This window comes from Marmota monax, unplaced genomic scaffold, assembly GCF_021218885.2.
Source record: "Marmota monax isolate L192 unplaced genomic scaffold, Marmota_monax_Labrador192_F-V1.1 WCK01_AAM20220418_F8-fsc00009, whole genome shotgun sequence".
NCBI lineage: Eukaryota > Metazoa > Chordata > Mammalia > Rodentia > Sciuridae > Marmota > Marmota monax.
In genome coordinates this window covers 5,678,543-5,696,849 of record NW_026694710.1, presented here as the reverse complement: position 1 = coordinate 5,696,849, position 18,307 = coordinate 5,678,543, and the positions used below count along the sequence as shown (strand labels likewise).

The 18,307-nt window shown below is 41.8% G+C and overlaps 1 protein-coding gene across 8 annotated transcripts in view; it reads left to right on the top strand.

Annotated features, from left to right (window-relative positions):
- The first annotated feature begins 9,269 nt into the window (after positions 1-9,269).
- Pcdh7 (protocadherin 7) overlaps positions 9,270-18,307 on the top strand; it is a 397,839-nt gene continuing 388,801 nt past the window's right edge. For 6 of the 8 annotated variants that reach the window (XM_058572377.1, XM_046423817.2, XM_046423816.2 and 3 more), the window contains exon 1: positions 9,271-13,523. In XM_058572377.1, the coding sequence (XP_058428360.1) occupies positions 10,350-13,523 (3,174 nt within the window). In that variant the 5' untranslated portion in view covers positions 9,271-10,349. Of the gene's footprint in view, positions 13,524-18,307 lie in introns of all 8 variants that reach the window. The other 2 variants (XM_058572376.1, XM_046423819.2) reach the window with 1 other exon arrangement.

Below are 18,307 nucleotides of genomic sequence, written 5' to 3'. Positions count from 1 at the left end.
ATCTCTGATATCCACATTTCACTCATTAAAATCACTTTGTATATTATAAACTCTTAAGCATTACAAGCAAGAACAGAGTCAGTTTTTTTAGACCTGAAGTATATGTAATTTGGGTGACTTTTTTTTTAAAAGAGAGAGAGAGAATTTTTTAAATATTTATTTATTTTTTTTAGTTTTCGGTGGACACAACATCTTTATTTTATTTTTATGTGGTGCTGAGGATGGAACCCAGTGCCCTGTGCATGCCAGGTGAGTGCGCTACCACTTGAGCCACATCCCCAGCCCTTGGGTGACCTTTTCTAAAAAAAAAAAAAATGCAAAATACAATGCATGAAAATGGATTAATAATACTGAAAACAGATGCATGGGGCTGAGGGCATAGATTTGTAGCAGCATACATGCTTAGCATGTGTAAGACCCTGGTTCAATCCCCAGAAAAGGAGGAGGCTGAGGAAGAGGAGGAGGAGGGGAAGGGGAATAGAAAGAGGAGGAAGAAGAAGGAAGAAGAGGAAGAAGGAGGAAGGAGGAAGGAGGAAGGCAGGGGAGAAGAGAGGATGAAGAGAAGGAGGAGTTGTTGCAAGATAAATAACTATTAAAGTCATAGAAAAAAATTCACATTTTAAATATCTTACAAAATAAGTACCACAAAATCTCTCCAAATCCATAATTTGTTAAATTTGTTAAAAGAATGTCTCATATCTATAGTCCTTTTTAAAAAATTTTTGTATGACCAATACTTTTGAAAATATAAACATATAGAATTATTCCAAAATTAAAATATAAAGAACAACAAATGAGATGGATTCTTTAAAAAGTGGTATCACACTGATTTAAGCTTTATAATGTGTGAATACAGCATTCTTTGACTTATTAATTAATAGCTGTAACAGTTTTGTTACTGAAACACTTGTTTCTTTAGACTCTCTGTACAGCATTGTTAGATATTGGGTGTGTCATTTCATCTTGATGTGTCAGACTTTGTGAGGAAAAGATGTGATATGATGAGTTCGGGGCCCTGGGATATAAATGTCAAATAAGCACACATACTGATTTTGTTTGCAAACTGCTAATATCCTCAAAAACAGGAATTTAGATGAAATTTGTATTTTCAGAATTTTTGTTTAAAATACAAACATACGCTGAAAAAAAATGTGTTTGTACTGTATATATGGCCTTGTTGAATAATTCGTGACTAGAGAATTTTTGTTTTGTTTAGACTTTGTCCGGGAGGAAATACTTCTCCTCTACCCTCTGAATTTCAGTTTTTGAAGATGTGCAAACTAAACAGGGAAAAAGCAGATTGGTATGAATGAAAATAGATTTAATTATTTACATAGGCACAGAAATTGACAAAAAATATGTCTACAGGAGGTAGCTAGGATTTACATCTTACATACCATTTTAACAGGGGCTGGTGACAGGGAGGCAAAAGGCACTTCTAAGAAAACAAATGACTTTTGGGAAAAATCAGTGTGGACCTTTAACAAAATAAATGGGAGATCTCATAATTTATGACAGTGTCATTTTATATTAACAATGTGCTGCTATGTACTGACTTCTTGACTTTCATGATAAGGTACTCTTTTGTGGCTCTAAAACTTCTGGGGGAGGCATGTAGGACAACTGAATTGTTTTGAGAGGCTTTGCTTTTAAGAAGATAAGAAGTGCTCAGAAAGCCTCTTGCTGCTGCTCTTGATTCTCAAATGTCATCAGTTCAAAATGGTCAGGTCACTGTAGCATATTCTGAACCCCTTCAAAATCAATAAGAAATGAGCACTTTCTCCACCTGGAATTTTACATGACTAATAATTGGAAGCACTTACTATAGGCTAATTTCTGGCTCTATACTTTTAAACCTTGGCTTGACTCTACCACTCACTTAAGTCTGGAAATCAATCAAAGCACAACCACTTACAGTACACATTTGTGCCACCACACTGGGTAATCTGGCAAAGTGGTTGTTACAAAATTTGTGGATGCATTCTACACCATCCTGAAAAGCAAGAATTTAACTATGAGTGAAAGCTAGTGTGAACCCACAATAGTACATCTTATACTCAGGGGGGCCAAGAAGTGCAATCCTACAGGTACTCTAGAGCCCAAAAAACATTATAAATATGAAGAATAGGCTTTTTAAATATACCTTATACTCAAACATATTCCCATTTGAACTTACCCTTAGACAGAACTGTAAAATGTCTGTGGTATCTCTAACGCTTCCAAACAAAAAATGTGAGAAAGGGGAATTAGAGTGGAAGGGCACTGTATTCTTACTCTATTGCAATTACAATTCTCAAATTTGCAAATATCAAAAACATATGATTGTGTAAACACATCCCTCTGGACCACTGCTCAGGTCTTGGAAGAGGCTCTTGGGAGTGAGAGATCCTGTAAGGTAAGCTTCATTAGCATCCCAGGAAGTCTGCTCTGAGAAAATTGGGAAACTGGTCAACAATGACCAGGAAGCCTAAGGGAACAACTTTCGGTAGCTGAAGGTTAAATTGGTTTTTAGATCTTTGGAAAATACTGTTTTACAGAGGAAAGCCATACATTCTCCTATATCTTAAATAACACTGTTTTATAACAAGGCTAGTAGCAATGCTATTTGTTAGGTGAAAAGGAAAGCTTTATATTAGATAGCATTGAAAAGTCAGGGGAAGATATTTTTTTCCCCACTTATAGGCAGACATGATCAGCACAAGGAAATACTCAGAAACAAAAGGAGCAATTAGATCAGTGCTGAATTTAGATATGTATTGTTGGAGATACATACTGTAACTAATCATTGCTTTAACAATGCAACAAAACACTTCATATTTTTTATAAATTAGTCTAAGTAAAAGCTTACGTTCACATTCTATTGGTGGATTTTTCATCTAGTCACTTGGAGATGATATTGAAAATCATCTACACAGACAAAACAGGTAATAAAAACAAAAATTATAAATATGAGAATAGGCTTTTTAAATATATTCATCCCATTGTGATTGAACAATACTTTATGAAAACTCTTGTTTAAAGTGTTGAATTCTAAACCAGTTACTAGGAAAAAAAAAACAAAAACCACTAAACTATGTTTGTTAATGTCAAAAATCACCAAATGCAAATATATGTAGCTTCATGAACACCTTGTCCTGTGAATGGGACAATATTTTCATCTTTGACTCAACAGTATCCATGCAGATTTATAGGTATGTATATCTTAAACCTATATTGTCCAATTTGATAAGACTTTTAATTCAGTTTTACTTCGATAAATAATCAAATGCTGAAACAAGCATTTAAAATATAATAACTTATGAAGTCATTGTCAGTCATTAACAATAATCAGGTATTGGTCCAGGACAGATTAATGGCCAGTTTTACTGCTAGAGAACTGAACAGTGATTTCATTTGAGCTACCCCTTCCCTCCTTCCACCCCTTAAGTAAAATTCCCCTTCTTTCAAAGCAGCCTAGTCAATGGCCTCATCCAGCCACCAGGGGGCCAAGAAGTGCAATCCTATAGGTAGTCTAGAGCCCAAGTAACACACATTTGGGTAAAAGTCTCAATGTCAACCATGTGAATATCAGCAACCACTATCAGAAAATTCGTTGCTGCTGAAGTAGTTAGTCAAATTCATTATATCATCTGGACTAGGAACAGTCTGCATCCTATATTCTCTAAATACAGTTGGTCAAATATGTCTGAATAAAGTTTTTCACCACCTATTATTGACAACATAAGAAATTATTTAATTAGCATATTTAAACATAGAGATTAAAATTTAGAAAGCTAATTTATCATTTTTGACCATTCCTAGAACAAATAAGGTAATTATTATCTTAATTAAAATAAAAATAATAAAATTCATTAATTTTTTTCTCAAAAATTTCAACATACCTATTACCTAGCTCAAGGCTGATTATTCACAGTGGCCTTTAACATAGCCTGTCGTTACAGAGAAGAAATGTCAAATGTCTCACATTCTTCCTGTCAAGGGCTTTGACATGTCCAACTTGACCACAGGTATAGAATAGATTCCGATGGCCCTAAGTAAGATACAGTGCTGTTAACCTATCAAGAATATTTTCCAAAAACTCACTCCGATTTTATAAAATACTGTGATCTCCCTAAACTTAGATTTTTGAGAATGTGTGAAATTAATGTAAAGCTGATGAAGCCATGAATTTGTTGTAAATAGAAGACAATGTTTTTTTTGTCTGTTGCGGTAACTGACTGGATATTTATATACATGGCATAGATTGTATATCTGTTCTATTTTGCTTATGTTTGTGAATTTAAAGCATTATAAATTCAAAAAGAATCAATTGTCAGTCCTTCCTAAGATCAAAGTGAAAATAATTTTATCAAGCGTCATTTTGAAAACCAACACTTTGTTCAAATCTGAAAATCAGACAGCCTATGAGTTCACATTTAAACATTTAAAATTTATTTTTAAGGGTTTGTTTTTCTTTTAAAACAGAGTATTTATATCAGACTTATGGAAATATTTTATAGTTACCTAATAATAACAAAAATCAATTTAGTTTCTAACATTTTTGTTTTTCTTTTATTGACATATTTTAACATAGCTTGCATACATGACTTCATGATTTAAACAGTATAACTTATTCTGTTTCTTGGCTAGAGACCAATTAAATAACCAATGATGCAAGCAGTTATTACCTGCTTAAAAGGAAATATGTGGTTTCCTTATTTAAATTGCTAAGTTTTAGTGTCCATCAAAAAGGCTGTTGTTGCCATGAATAATTTAACCATTTTAGTCTACTACACATTTTACTACTACAAGCATGGATTTAGAGCTACAAAATTTGCCTAAAGTTTCTCAGTCCCAAGGACTAGAATCATACTTGCTATAAGACAATATTTATGTATAGTTATGTATGCTATTTAAAATAAGACACTAAAAGGACAATATTTCTAAAATTAGAGAAGAAAGACTGAATCAAAAAATTTGATGAAAGGAGTTAGAGAAATGGGCCTAGCAAACACATTTACATATGTGTAAGAGAACCTAGAAGAACCTTTTTAAAAAGAGTAAAGGTCAATAGATTTGGAGATGTCGGGTGTCATTTCCTCTGTTTGTCCCTTGGTGGAGTTCTTGAGTCACTTTCTCCCTTTCCGTCAAACTGCTTTATATTTCTTTTCAGAACTGGCTATCATGTTTACTGTATTTAACCTTTTTTCTCGTATTATTGTGAATAATACAGCGTCTAATAAAAATGAAAGCCCCCTGAGATCCTATGGCTAGCACCTATTCCTTTGTACTCTTACCTGTAAACTTTTATCGTTACTTCTCTTCCTGTCTTTTCTTTAAGCTTAAACTACATCGAGGACCTTGAATGCTATTTTTCAGCTAAGTCACTAAAATTTCTTTACTGCAAAGCAGTTTTAAGCAAAAGAGGTTAGTAGGTAAATTTTCAAAAGGAAAATAGCTAATATTGTAAGTCTAGGGAGAGATGTTTAGTATAGAACAGGAATCATTGGTCACGTTTTATTAAATGTATCTTAGAATGAAATGGATTTCTATTTTAATCAATTTCATTATGTACATCTTGGTTGGGAAGGGACATTTCTTTGTCTTGTCTCCTCTCTCTCTCTCTTTCCCTCCTCCCCCCACGTCCCCAACAACATTCCCTCAAACATTTTGCTTCCTACACTTTATGACGTCTTATTAGTCTGATCAATGCAGGCTTTAGGACACTGCTCTTATTTTCTTTTTCAGTTTTGACTACCAAAGCAGCAGCAGCACCAGCAGCAAGATCTTTAATTTATTGCAGCCGGTTACACTTTCGATCCCATTTCCTTCTGAACCTTTGCCTCTCAGGTTGAGAAGATAAATGCAGCCTCGGGTCTAAGAAACCGAGAGGGGTTTGTGGGTGGGAGCGAAGCCGGATATCATATTCCTTTGGTGAGGTCTGGTACTAAGGGGATTAAATCCCCCGGTTCCATTTAATGAAATTGCTGAGCACTTGTGACACTGGCTGGAAGACTGCGGAAATGGGGCGGGGGTGGGGGAAAGGAGTTCTCGCCTCCATTCATCCTCCGCAACCGCAGGAGGCTGGAGTGAGAGTGTCAGTCCCTAGACTGGGGGCGGAAGAGGATTGGGAGCTCTGGCCGAGGCCCGGGCGCCCGTAGGGCTCCGCTCACCTCCCCCGCACCTTCTCCCCGCCCATTCAGTTCCGGTCTCCGAGAACCGCGCCGCCGGGCAAAGCCGCTGTCACTTCTTGGCGGCTCCGGCGGAAAGGTCGGAGCCAGGGACCGCTGGGGGAGGGAGCAAAGTCAGGAGGCTTTAGGGCCCGGGCAGTCTGGCAGCGCTGTTCACATGCAGAACACGTCGGACCCATTTCCCACGCTGACTTGGCTCAGCCGCGGAGTTGGTAGGGATGAGAGTGGGGAAGGCGGGCTGGAGACTACCTCCCGCCCGCAGAGGAAACCACTCCACTGTGAAGGACGCGTTTCACTCCCTCCCCCTGTCATCAGGGAAGAAAAGTCCGGTCTGAGAGAGAAAAGCCGCCCACTCCTTCGACCCCAGCAAATGTGCGTTTGGCCAGGGCGCATCAGAGCAGCGCGCAACTGTTAGAAGACGGAGAGGGGTGTATTCAAGTTTATGGTCTGGAGTAGGATGAGGCAGTGTACGCGTCTCTGCCCACGCGGCTGTCTGAAGTTTGCAAAACCTTAGTAAAGGCGGAGAGGGGAGTGAGTGCACTGCACCACATTGCCGCGCATCGGAATGCATGGCGCTTGGCCTGGGAGTGGAGAAGGCTTTTCTTTCCCTTTGTAATCAGGGTCGGTGGAAAGCAGGCATTCCGACAAGCCCGTATTCTTGCCAAATATAAGGGGATTTGGCATTACTGCCACTTAGGCGGCTGCAAAGGCGCTGCAGCGGCAGCCCCCGCCCCCGGCTGGAGACTGCGGCGGTGCGCACTGAGCCTGCGCACCGAGCTTTTCTCGCTGATGCTGCAGATACAGAGCTAAGGGGCTAGGATGACGGCGGCTGGAGGGTTAGTGGGAAGGCTGGATCCCCAGCCCTATCCTCAGAGGAGGAGTTGCCACTCTCGAATGCTATTGCTTGAACACACTGGAAAATACCTGACGGTTCCCTACCACATACTACACACACTTCCATTCTCCGCATTTCCAGGATCCCCTTTAGGAAAGCTTGGAAATCTCTGCCGCCTCCCCGCCCCCTGCCGCCCCCATTCCTGCTCGCATTGCTCGTCCGAACAACCGCACACTACATCTACTTCGGGATTTTATTAGTATTTATCTTGTTTACATCATTCTGCCTCTCATCCAGGTCTAAAGAGAGTCTGGACAGACCTCCTTTCTCTCTCTCTCTCTCTCTCTCTCTCTCTCTCTCTCTCTCTCTCTCTCTCTCTCTCTTCCTCCCTGCCTCTTTTCTTTCCTCCTTCCTTCCTTCCCACTACCCCCCCCCCACTCCGCTTCAATTTTTTTCTTGTTTTTAAAGAAGAAACCCTTCTAAGCTTATAGATTGGGCAAAAGAGCCAAGTACCAACCCAATCCCATCAGCAGCCCTTTTTCTCCTTTGAGATAGTAATAATTCTCCCCCACAAATCTCCTGCCCGCTTCAATATTCAATCTTGGCAGGGGCCCCTTAAATAAATAAGGAGCAAATGGATTCAGTTCAGAAAGCACAATCAGACCTGAGATCTGATGAAGTGGTCTGCAGTGGTCATGGTTGAAAATTAACTGGGGAAACCTAGCATAGGGAAATAGCAGAGAAGATCTAGTGGCACAAAGTCAAAAGGAGAGAAAAGGAGCTAGGGACACTTTGGTACACAAAGTTGCCATTAAAGTTTATTTCCCTTATATCCAGATAGGTGACGCTACACTTTACCAGTTACTACAGGCTGCAGGTTTCTGCTCAGAAAATAATATCCAGGCTTCCAACATGTGTTTTATTCCCCAGGCGCGCGCACACACGGTCTACCCCCTAATGTAAGCACGTTGACAGGAATGCCAAGCATTTAAACAAAGACAGGCATCCTCCCCAACCCACCCCCGCCCCATCCCAACCCTCCAAAGTCTGCGCTCCCAGAACAAGAATCCCTCTCCCGCTCTCTCTGGAGTTTGAGGTTCTCTCGTCACTACTGCAGCCCATCACGGATTTTCAGAACACCAGCGTTGCTTTGTGGACGCACGTACGCTCCCCAACCCGCCAGTAACCGTGCCCTAATCCAAATGGTAAATTGCTCAGAGACACTTTTGTGGGAGAGTAGAAAATCTTCTGAAAGGGGAGAAACGAAAGAGAAAGGTGTCCTAATACCTGATCCAAATCTCTCATAGGCACTCATGTGAGAGATCAGGAGGAGGAAATTTACCAGCGCGAGGGAAGGAAAGCATGTTTGCCCCCGCCCCCCGTCCCACTCCCAGAGAACAAGCGACTGTACTAGTTGCCGGGACTAGGCTTTGACTTAAAGATGTTGAGATTGGGCACTCTCCAAGCGGCTTCTGAGCTGAAGCTGGGCTTTACGGAGCGCAGCGGATGGCTGGTGCTCCCTCCCGCCTCCTTTTGCTGGGCCCTCCTCCCACGCTCGCTGCGAGTGTGTAGTTTCGGCGTTGGGGCTCCTACCGCTGCCGCCGCCTCAGCAGCAGCGTGAGGGACAAGTCTGAGTCGCCAGCAAGCGAACCTTCAGCAGCAGCCACCACTTTAGGCAAACTTGCGCATTTCTGGCTCGTGGGTAGAGAGTAAGAGCTTTCCAGTTGTGGTTCAGTGTCTCCCAGTCGAGGCAGCCGGAGAGGCGGCGGGAGCGCCCCCACCAGACTCTCTTAGACGCGAAAGCGGACAAGACAACTGCGGAATTCACCCGCCGTGCCAGGGCACTTCGAGACAACAGCCGACTGGCACTTTTTCTCCCCTTGGCAAACTGGATTTTTTTTTTTAAGCTACTTGGCAGCTGTCTCTGGACTCCACCTCTCCCTCTACTCCCCCCAACCCCCGCCTTTGGCTTTTCTTCGGAAATCCGGACAAAATTGGGCAACGTTGTTAATTGCCATTGGGGGAGCCCGGCCGTGCGCTTTCGCCGGGCCAACGCCGACTGTGCTCGGAGCTTGACTTGCTCACCTTTGAACTGCAAAGGGATCAAGTTCAGCTCGAGTTCCCTGCACTGGGACTGGCAGGAAGGAGTGAGATCCGTGCAGAACAGCGAGTGAGAGAGGGGGGAAAGGGGAAAGGAGAGGAGGGAGGAGAGAGGAGGAGGGAGGAGAGAAAGAGGGAGGGAGGGAGGGGAGGGATCGAGAGAGAGCCGGGAGAGAGAGAGCGAGAGGCTGCAATCTCCTCCCTGAATCGCGCACAGCGCTGCAGATCCCACAGCTCCGACATGCGGGCCGAATGCAGGTGAGGAAAGGCACGGACTCTGCGGCTGCTAACCCAAACTTGGGCACCGCGCGGGCGCACGGTTCAACCCTCGCCCCCGCGGGCGAACGGCTTCTGCGGTTTCAGGCGGCGGCTTCGTGACTAATGACCTTGCGCAGAGTTGTTAAGAAAAAAGAGAAACCCGAGCTCTCAGAGGGTGAGAAGCGACTGACTCCGGGTGTCTCTGAAGATGGCTCTGGCTGCTCTTTGGCGCGCCGGGGGAATCCGGACGCGGACCGCTCTGTGACGCGAGTAGTCTTCACTGCACCGTGCCCGAAGCGACCTGCTGGGGATTTTTTCATTCTGTTGACTGGCTTCTCCTCTGCCTGAGAGGAGTCAGAGTTGAGACTGGCTTGTTGCTGGCCCCGGAGCTTCCTGCAGGAAGCGACTCACGTTTGCTTGGGCATCCATAGCCAGAGCAGGGGCTGGGTCTAGAGTGAGTGGCTGAACGTGAATTGGACTCAACTCGAGTAGCAGCAAAGACTAGCGTGGCTGGCAGGCGGGGGAGGCTGTATGCTTGCTACCCGCGGCTTCCCGGTTCCACCGCCAGCCTGCTGAAGCGATTCTGGCCCCTTCCGACAGAGCGGGGAACCGAGCCGGGGATCCTCCTCCCGCTGCGGGGATGACTCTGGGGGGGGGGCGCCCAACCCGCGGCGCGCAATGTCCCGTGAACTGTGAGTACTGCGACTGAACCGCGGCCGGCGAGCGGGCGATTAGCACCCATTGCATGAATTATGAAACAATAACTTTCGGAAGAAGCAGGAGGAAGAAAAAGAAGGATCTATCGCTACCCCCACCCCATAGGCCGACTCTACAAGCTGCTTTTGCCCCCTCCTTCCCCTTCCTCTCGTTCCTTCCTTTCCCGGAGAGGAGAGAGGACTGGGGGAGGGCAGGCGGCCAGCCCCGGAGGAGGGGGGCGCCGAGGGGGCTGTGGTTAGAAGGAACAGTAGCAGCAGCAGCAGGAGAAGATGCTGAGGATGCGGACGACGGGATGGGCGCGCGGCTGGTGCTTGGGCTGCTGCCTCCTTCTGCCGCTCTGGCTCAGCCTGGCGGCGGCCAAGCAGCTCCTCCGATATCGGCTGGCGGAGGAGGGCCCCGCCGACGTCCGGATAGGCAATGTCGCTTCGGACCTGGGCATCGTGACCGGCTCGGGTGAGGTGACTTTCAGCCTTGAGTCGGGCTCCGAGTACCTGAAGATCGACAACCTCACCGGTGAGCTGAGCACAAGCGAAAGGCGCATCGACCGCGAGAAGCTCCCCCAGTGTCAGATGATCTTCGACGAGAATGAGTGCTTCCTGGACTTCGAGGTGTCGGTAATAGGACCCTCGCAGAGCTGGGTGGACCTGTTTGAGGGTCGGGTCATCGTGCTCGACATCAACGACAACACGCCCACCTTCCCGTCTCCGGTGCTCACGCTCACGGTGGAGGAGAATCGGCCTGTGGGCACGCTGTACCTGCTGCCAACCGCCACCGACCGTGACTTTGGCCGCAACGGCATCGAGCGCTACGAGCTGCTCCAGGAGCCCGGGGGCGGCGGCAGCGGTGGAGAGGGCCGGCGCTCTGGGCCAGCCGACAGCGCCCCCTACCCAGGGGGCGGCGGGAATGGCGCGAGCGGCGGCGGCCCTGGAGGCTCCAAGCGGCGGCTGGACGCTCCAGAGGGCGGCGGCGGAACTAACCCTGGCAGCCGCAGCAGCGTGTTCGAGCTTCAGGTGGCTGACACCCCGGACGGCGAGAAGCAACCGCAACTGATCGTGAAGGGGGCGCTGGACCGCGAGCAACGCGATTCCTATGAGCTGACCTTGAGGGTGCGCGACGGCGGCGACCCGCCTCGATCTTCCCAGGCCATCTTGAGGGTGCTCATCACCGATGTGAACGACAACAGCCCTCGCTTCGAGAAGAGCGTGTACGAGGCTGACCTGGCTGAGAACAGCGCCCCTGGGACCCCCATTCTGCAGCTGCGCGCCGCCGACTTGGACGTGGGGGTCAATGGACAGATCGAGTACGTGTTTGGGGCGGCCACCGAGTCCGTGAGACGACTACTGCGCCTCGACGAGACGTCGGGATGGCTCAGTGTCTTGCACCGTATCGACCGCGAGGAAGTGAACCAGCTGCGATTCACAGTCATGGCCCGCGACCGTGGGCAGCCCCCCAAGACAGACAAGGCCACCGTGGTTCTCAACATCAAGGATGAAAACGACAACGTGCCGTCCATTGAAATCCGCAAGATCGGGCGCATCCCCCTTAAGGACGGGGTAGCCAACGTGGCAGAGGACGTTCTGGTCGACACCCCTATTGCTCTGGTACAGGTGTCAGACAGAGACCAAGGGGAGAATGGGGTAGTGACCTGCACAGTGGTGGGCGATGTGCCCTTCCAGCTCAAGCCGGCCAGCGACACAGAGGGCGACCAGAACAAAAAAAAGTACTTCCTGCACACGTCGGCTCCTCTAGACTATGAGACCACCAGGGAATTCAACGTGGTCATAGTTGCGGTGGACTCTGGCAGCCCAAGCCTTTCCAGCAACAATTCCTTGGTGGTCAAGGTTGGAGACACCAATGACAACCCACCGGTCTTTGGCCAGTCAGTGGTGGAGGTTTACTTCCCAGAAAACAACATACCTGGCGAAAGGGTGGCTACTGTGCTGGCAACAGACGCTGACAGCGGAAAGAATGCAGAGATTGCCTACTCGCTGGATTCATCGGTGATGGGGACCTTTGCCATTGATCCCGATTCTGGGGACATCCTGGTCAATACGGTGCTGGACCGCGAGCAGACTGACAGGTATGAGTTTAAAGTTAACGCCAAAGACAAAGGCATCCCTGTGCTGCAGGGCAGCACCACGGTAATTGTGCAGGTGGCTGATAAGAATGACAACGACCCTAAGTTTATGCAGGACGTCTTTACCTTTTATGTGAAAGAAAACTTGCAACCCAACAGCCCGGTGGGAATGGTCACCGTGATGGATGCTGACAAGGGACGGAATGCAGAGATGAGTCTGTACATAGAGGAGAACAGTAACATTTTTTCTATTGAAAATGACACAGGTACCATTTACTCTACCATGTCTTTTGATCGGGAACATCAGACCACATACACTTTCAGAGTCAAGGCTGTGGATGGGGGCGATCCCCCCAGATCTGCCACAGCCACAGTCTCTCTCTTTGTGATGGATGAAAATGACAATGCTCCCACAGTTACCCTTCCCAGAAACATTTCCTACACTTTACTGCCACCTTCAAGTAATGTCAGGACAGTAGTAGCTACAGTGTTGGCAACAGACAGTGATGATGGCATCAATGCAGACCTGAACTACAGCATTGTGGGAGGGAATCCCTTCAAGCTGTTTGAGATTGATCCCACCAGTGGTGTGGTTTCCTTGGTGGGAAAACTCACCCAAAAGCATTATGGTTTGCACAGGTTGGTGGTGCAAGTGAATGACAGTGGGCAGCCTTCCCAGTCTACCACCACCCTGGTGCATGTTTTTGTCAATGAAAGTGTTTCAAATGCAACTGTGATTGACTCTCAGATAGCCAGAAGTTTGCACACCCCACTGACCCAGGATATAGCTGGTGACCCAAGCTATGAAATTAGCAAACAGAGACTCAGTATTGTCATTGGGGTGGTTGCTGGCATTATGACAGTGATTCTAATAATTTTAATTGTCGTGATGGCAAGGTACTGCAGGTCTAAAAATAAAAATGGCTATGAAGCTGGCAAAAAAGATCACGAAGATTTTTTTACACCCCAACAGCATGACAAATCTAAAAAGCCTAAAAAGGACAAGAAAAACAAAAAATCTAAGCAGCCTCTCTACAGCAGCATTGTCACTGTAGAAGCTTCTAAACCAAATGGACAGAGGTATGATAGTGTCAATGAGAAGCTGTCAGACAGCCCAAGCATGGGGCGATACAGATCTGTTAATGGTGGGCCTGGCAGTCCTGACCTGGCAAGGCATTACAAATCTAGTTCCCCGTTACCCACTGTCCAGCTTCATCCACAATCACCAACTGCAGGAAAAAAACACCAGGCTGTACAAGATCTACCACCAGCCAACACATTTGTGGGAGCAGGAGACAACATTTCAATTGGATCAGATCACTGCTCTGAGTACAGCTGTCAAACCAATAACAAGTACAGCAAACAGGTAAGATGCATCCCAAATATACTAAAATATTCTAGAGAGGGCTAATATCTCTGAGACAGATCACCTTCTGCAAATTTTTGTCTTTTCTTCTTAAAAATTATCATTTAAAATTTTAATAACTGTAATTTAATGTTAATTCTTAATTCATATGCTATTAAATAGCAGAAGCCTTCAATGAGAGTTGTAGTACTGTATTTTGCAAGTTAGACCTAGTGTCCACTAAGTTACAGGAAAATATTTAAAGTGGACAGTGTTTTGCCTTGTCTTTGCACGTGACAGCCCTAATCCATCCTGTATTCTCTGCTTATAGAATAAATATGCGTATATTATTTGGATAGTTCCAAGTAGATAATTATATCTAGAGAAAAAATTTCTTAAGTCACTACAGTGGTGTGTTCAGATTGGACACAATGAAAGTTTTAGCTGTGTTATATACACATAATGAAGAATTTTACAAATAAGATTGATTTATGCAAGTATAGTGCCATGTATGAAATGTCAAAATACTAATTCAACAAAAAAGCTAGTTTAAAAATATTTACTGATATGCAAGTGTCATGAAAAACTATGTTTTTAATACTTCATGTCTACAACAATTGATATCTATAACAACTGGGTTTCTGTGATGATATGCAATCATAATTTGCACTCATTTCCCAGTATCAAAGTGTATAAACAAAAAGTAAGTTGCAAGGGCCATTTGTTTTTTAATACAAGCAATGAAAATGTTCATAATGGATGTAGTGTGTGCAAGACTGTTTTGATATTCTTTGTAATACTCTGAGACTATAAAGATTGTGTGGAATATTAGACACAATTGTTTCCTGGAAAAATGTGAAAATAGTAGCACATCCATATGTATGTGTGTATATATATGCATATATGTGTATGTATGTGTGTGTGTATATATATATTTCATATACATATATATGTGTATATATATATATATATATATATATATTTCATATATATATCTGAGGGGAACTTCAGAAAATATAAATTTTGTTTTTTTAAAGTTTTACTTGTATGATACTTAGAAAGTTTATTTTTTATACCAATCAAAGTTTAACACACAGCAAATAAATTTTTTGGAAACTCCTCTGTCTGATGTTGCAGCAAACTCTGCTTATAAAACAATACATATTTCTCACTGACAGAACATATCTTAACCACTTTTATGAATGTCAAATAGTTTTACTACTAAACATGCTTTGCTTGTGGAATATGGGATCTGAGAAGAATTGAGGCAAAGAAATATTTTATTTTATTGCTTTATTTAAGATGATATAGAAAATATATTAATTCCTTATTTGCTCCCATAATTATTAAAATTAGTTTCCTAAAGAAATATTTTCTGTTTGTAGTCCATTATTGTAGCTATTTGGATAAAAACAAACAGCCTTAATCTGATTTTATATCCAATAGTAAAAGCAATACAAGAAAAACATAGGTTTGTACTATAATGTACGAAATGGCTGTTGAAGATATGTCTTTTGAGGCATGCAAGATTGAATAATTTATTTATTTTAACCCAAGATTTGATATTGTGGAAAGTTTATATCTGTTATATTATTGCTTTACCTAGAGTTAGAAAGAATTTTTTCTTTTGTTTCTTCATGCCTTTATCAGATTTGTAAACAAGGAGGATTCTTAGTTAAAATAATTTTACTTTTATAAGATTACATTTAAGAACCCACAAATAAATTGAGGTTTTAAAAATTTCCCAGAAAGTGACAAAACATAATGCAAAAAAGTGTGAAGAGATCTTTTCTGCCGAATATTTACTTCTCCCCTGTCATCTTAATAGTACTTTCGTCCTGTAACTGAAAATTGCATTCTAAATTGTGTAATATTATGCTTTTAAGTGGATATATAAGTGGCAGATTTACAGGTATTTTATACAAATGCCTTATAAGTTCTATGCTTTCACTTAAACTCCTTTTGACCCATCAGATGGTGTTACTTGTATGTTCTTCAATTTTTTAAAAGAGCCAATATCAAGATTGTTTAAAAGGCAAAGTGATACGCTTATAAATAAACTAATGTATGATATTAGTCTCTTAACTGAGCAAAGTCCATATAACAAAAACAAAAACCCACAAAGCAATTAGAATAATCATATAGTTTACCAAAAGTGACTGTAGAAACCTTGTATGTCATTATGTATTTAAAAAGATGTATAAATTTTAACCACAAATAAGTAATTGACCTACAGTGAAATAAAGGCAAATGAAACACATCCCCCTTAGTGTAATTAGTAATAGTAATTGATATGCTTCATCTTCTCAATATTGCTGTCAGGGGACAAGGGATCCATTTACAAAGTTACATTCCATTTAGGTATCTGGCATACAGAGAACCCTTTTGTTCTGATTTTCATTTTTATTTTAAAGTAGGTGATTTTTCTGTTTTTTATTTTAAAAAGATATTACCTTTAATTTTTACAGAACTGCCATGATATATTTTCTTCAAGTAAACTTTTTGTTTAGAAACAAACAAACAAACAAACAAATGCAGGGTTTTGTTACAATTTATGTTCTTCAACAAATGAATTTATCTAAGGAAAAATTTAAGAGTTATATTCTTTTAAGTGCTTATAATAAAGATTAATTTAAAACATGATATTTAATTTGATATGGAGCTTTTATTTTAGAGTTTTCCTGAATTGCCTCATTATAGCTCCTTATTAAAATGGAAGTGGTGGAGTGGTGGTTCTTAGAGTTTTCTTATCTTCAGAAGACTTAGACATTTTGAAGTGTTGCTTCTATGTGGTTATGTAGTTGTAAGCTAAACAACTCCCTAGTAACGAAAGATTGTAAGAAATCCTCATACTATGGTCCCCTCCCCCTTCTTTTACGTTTGTTTTCCTAGACTCTAGAGACCATCTAGTCAAGCTTCTAGAGTTACTCTTTGGCAGACTATAGATGTGTGTTGCAAAGTTTCTGGAATTATTTCTGAAATTCACATATTAGAAAAACTGATGATGTAGCCTAGGTTTTCATAATTCATACCTTTGCCATTCAGACAACCACCTTCTGTTGAGTCAAATCTGGATCATTGACAGAATAATTGAGATTAAGTGTCCACCTTTCCGTTTCATTCTTCTTTTGCCTGGCAAACCTGGTCCTGTTGAAGGTCTAAAAATACAACTGTGCTTTTGATTTGCAAAATTAAAAAGAATGCTTTCTGTTTATTTTTAAATACCCAGTGTTTTACTGTGTGCTAAATGTTTTTCAAAATTCTTTAAAAAATAATATAACTCCAAAAATTGATAATATAAATATACAGCTACAACATTGCTTATTACTCTCAAGTCCTGCTGAGCTTACTCTTGATATGCTGTTATTTAGATAATGCACATAAAAGTAAAAATTTATTGTACTTAGTAAAAGGAAAGTAAAGCAATTTATTTTTGGCAAGAATTTAGGTTGAATAAACATTCACTTTAAAATCCATTTGTAGTTGATCCTGAAATACTTAAGGAAAAATTATATTAAATCTCGTGACAGTTTCCTTTTATAAGGAACTGTTGAATTAGTTTGAATAATGTTCTCTTTAATTGATCAATCTATGTTCAATTGCTATATTTTTTCATTAGAATATATATTTCTTATATACTAATGAAAAAATATAGCAGAACCTGTTTATTTTTTAACTACTTCAATTTTGGAAGCAAATGGATGACTTGCCATCATTTTCGGAGCAATAAGCATTAAGGGAAATGTATAACAATTTATTTGTGTATATATAAAAACACTATATATATTTTGGTAGTAATACATCTGCATAATGATGCCAGCCACCACTTCCTAATTTAATTCCATAAGCATAATCTCTATAATATGACTCTCATGTTTTCAACTATGGAGTCTTTCAAGAGGCACAGTGAATCTGCATATGATGAAACTGCTGTTATATTTGGCCTGATACAGTCAATAGACTAATAACTATGGAAATGAGACCATGTCTTTAGTTGAGAGACATCTACTAAAACAACATTGCCTGAATCTTTGGATATCTATGAAATAAGGAAAAAGTCATTCACTGATTTGACCTGCAGTAATAGCTATGCAAATTTAAATGGAAGTCCACATATGACAATTTAAAACTTATCCCAAACTTATCCTAAATCCATTAGTGATGTAGATATAAAGCTGCAAAGCCAATTTAATGATTTTAAGTAAGTCATGCAGGACACTAAATATTACAAAATCATTTTCTTATTGTATTCCTATCTTTGAAATATCTTTAATATCTCACCTGTGGAAAAGTATAAATAATATATATATCACAAACTCTTTATGTTCCTGTATAACAAGTATGGTGCCAATGGTTTTTTATTTTGTTACAATATTCATACATTGATATATGAATAATACCTGAAATTTGAACATACACAAAGCCAAAAGACCTTATAATCAATGGCTTAAAAATCACAGAGTCATCACATTTTAGATTTAGAAGATATCAACTAAGAACTCCTCCCACTTTATGGAAGAAGAGACTGAGGCCTGACGTAAAAAAGTAATTTGGAAGCGCAGCATTATCAGGTACATAGGTAAACTGGAGTCCAAATCATGGATTTCAGAGTTTAGTATTCCTTTTTATTTCATTATATTCTCTATAAGAAAAAAAAAAACTGAATTTCTGTAACTTTTTCTATACCAACCTCAGAAATAACAGAAATCTGGTTAGATTTACTTATGTATTTGTTAATACACTTGGCTATAAAGATAGATCTTTTTATAATAGACTATAATTTGGCCTTGTGCTTCAGTTCTTGT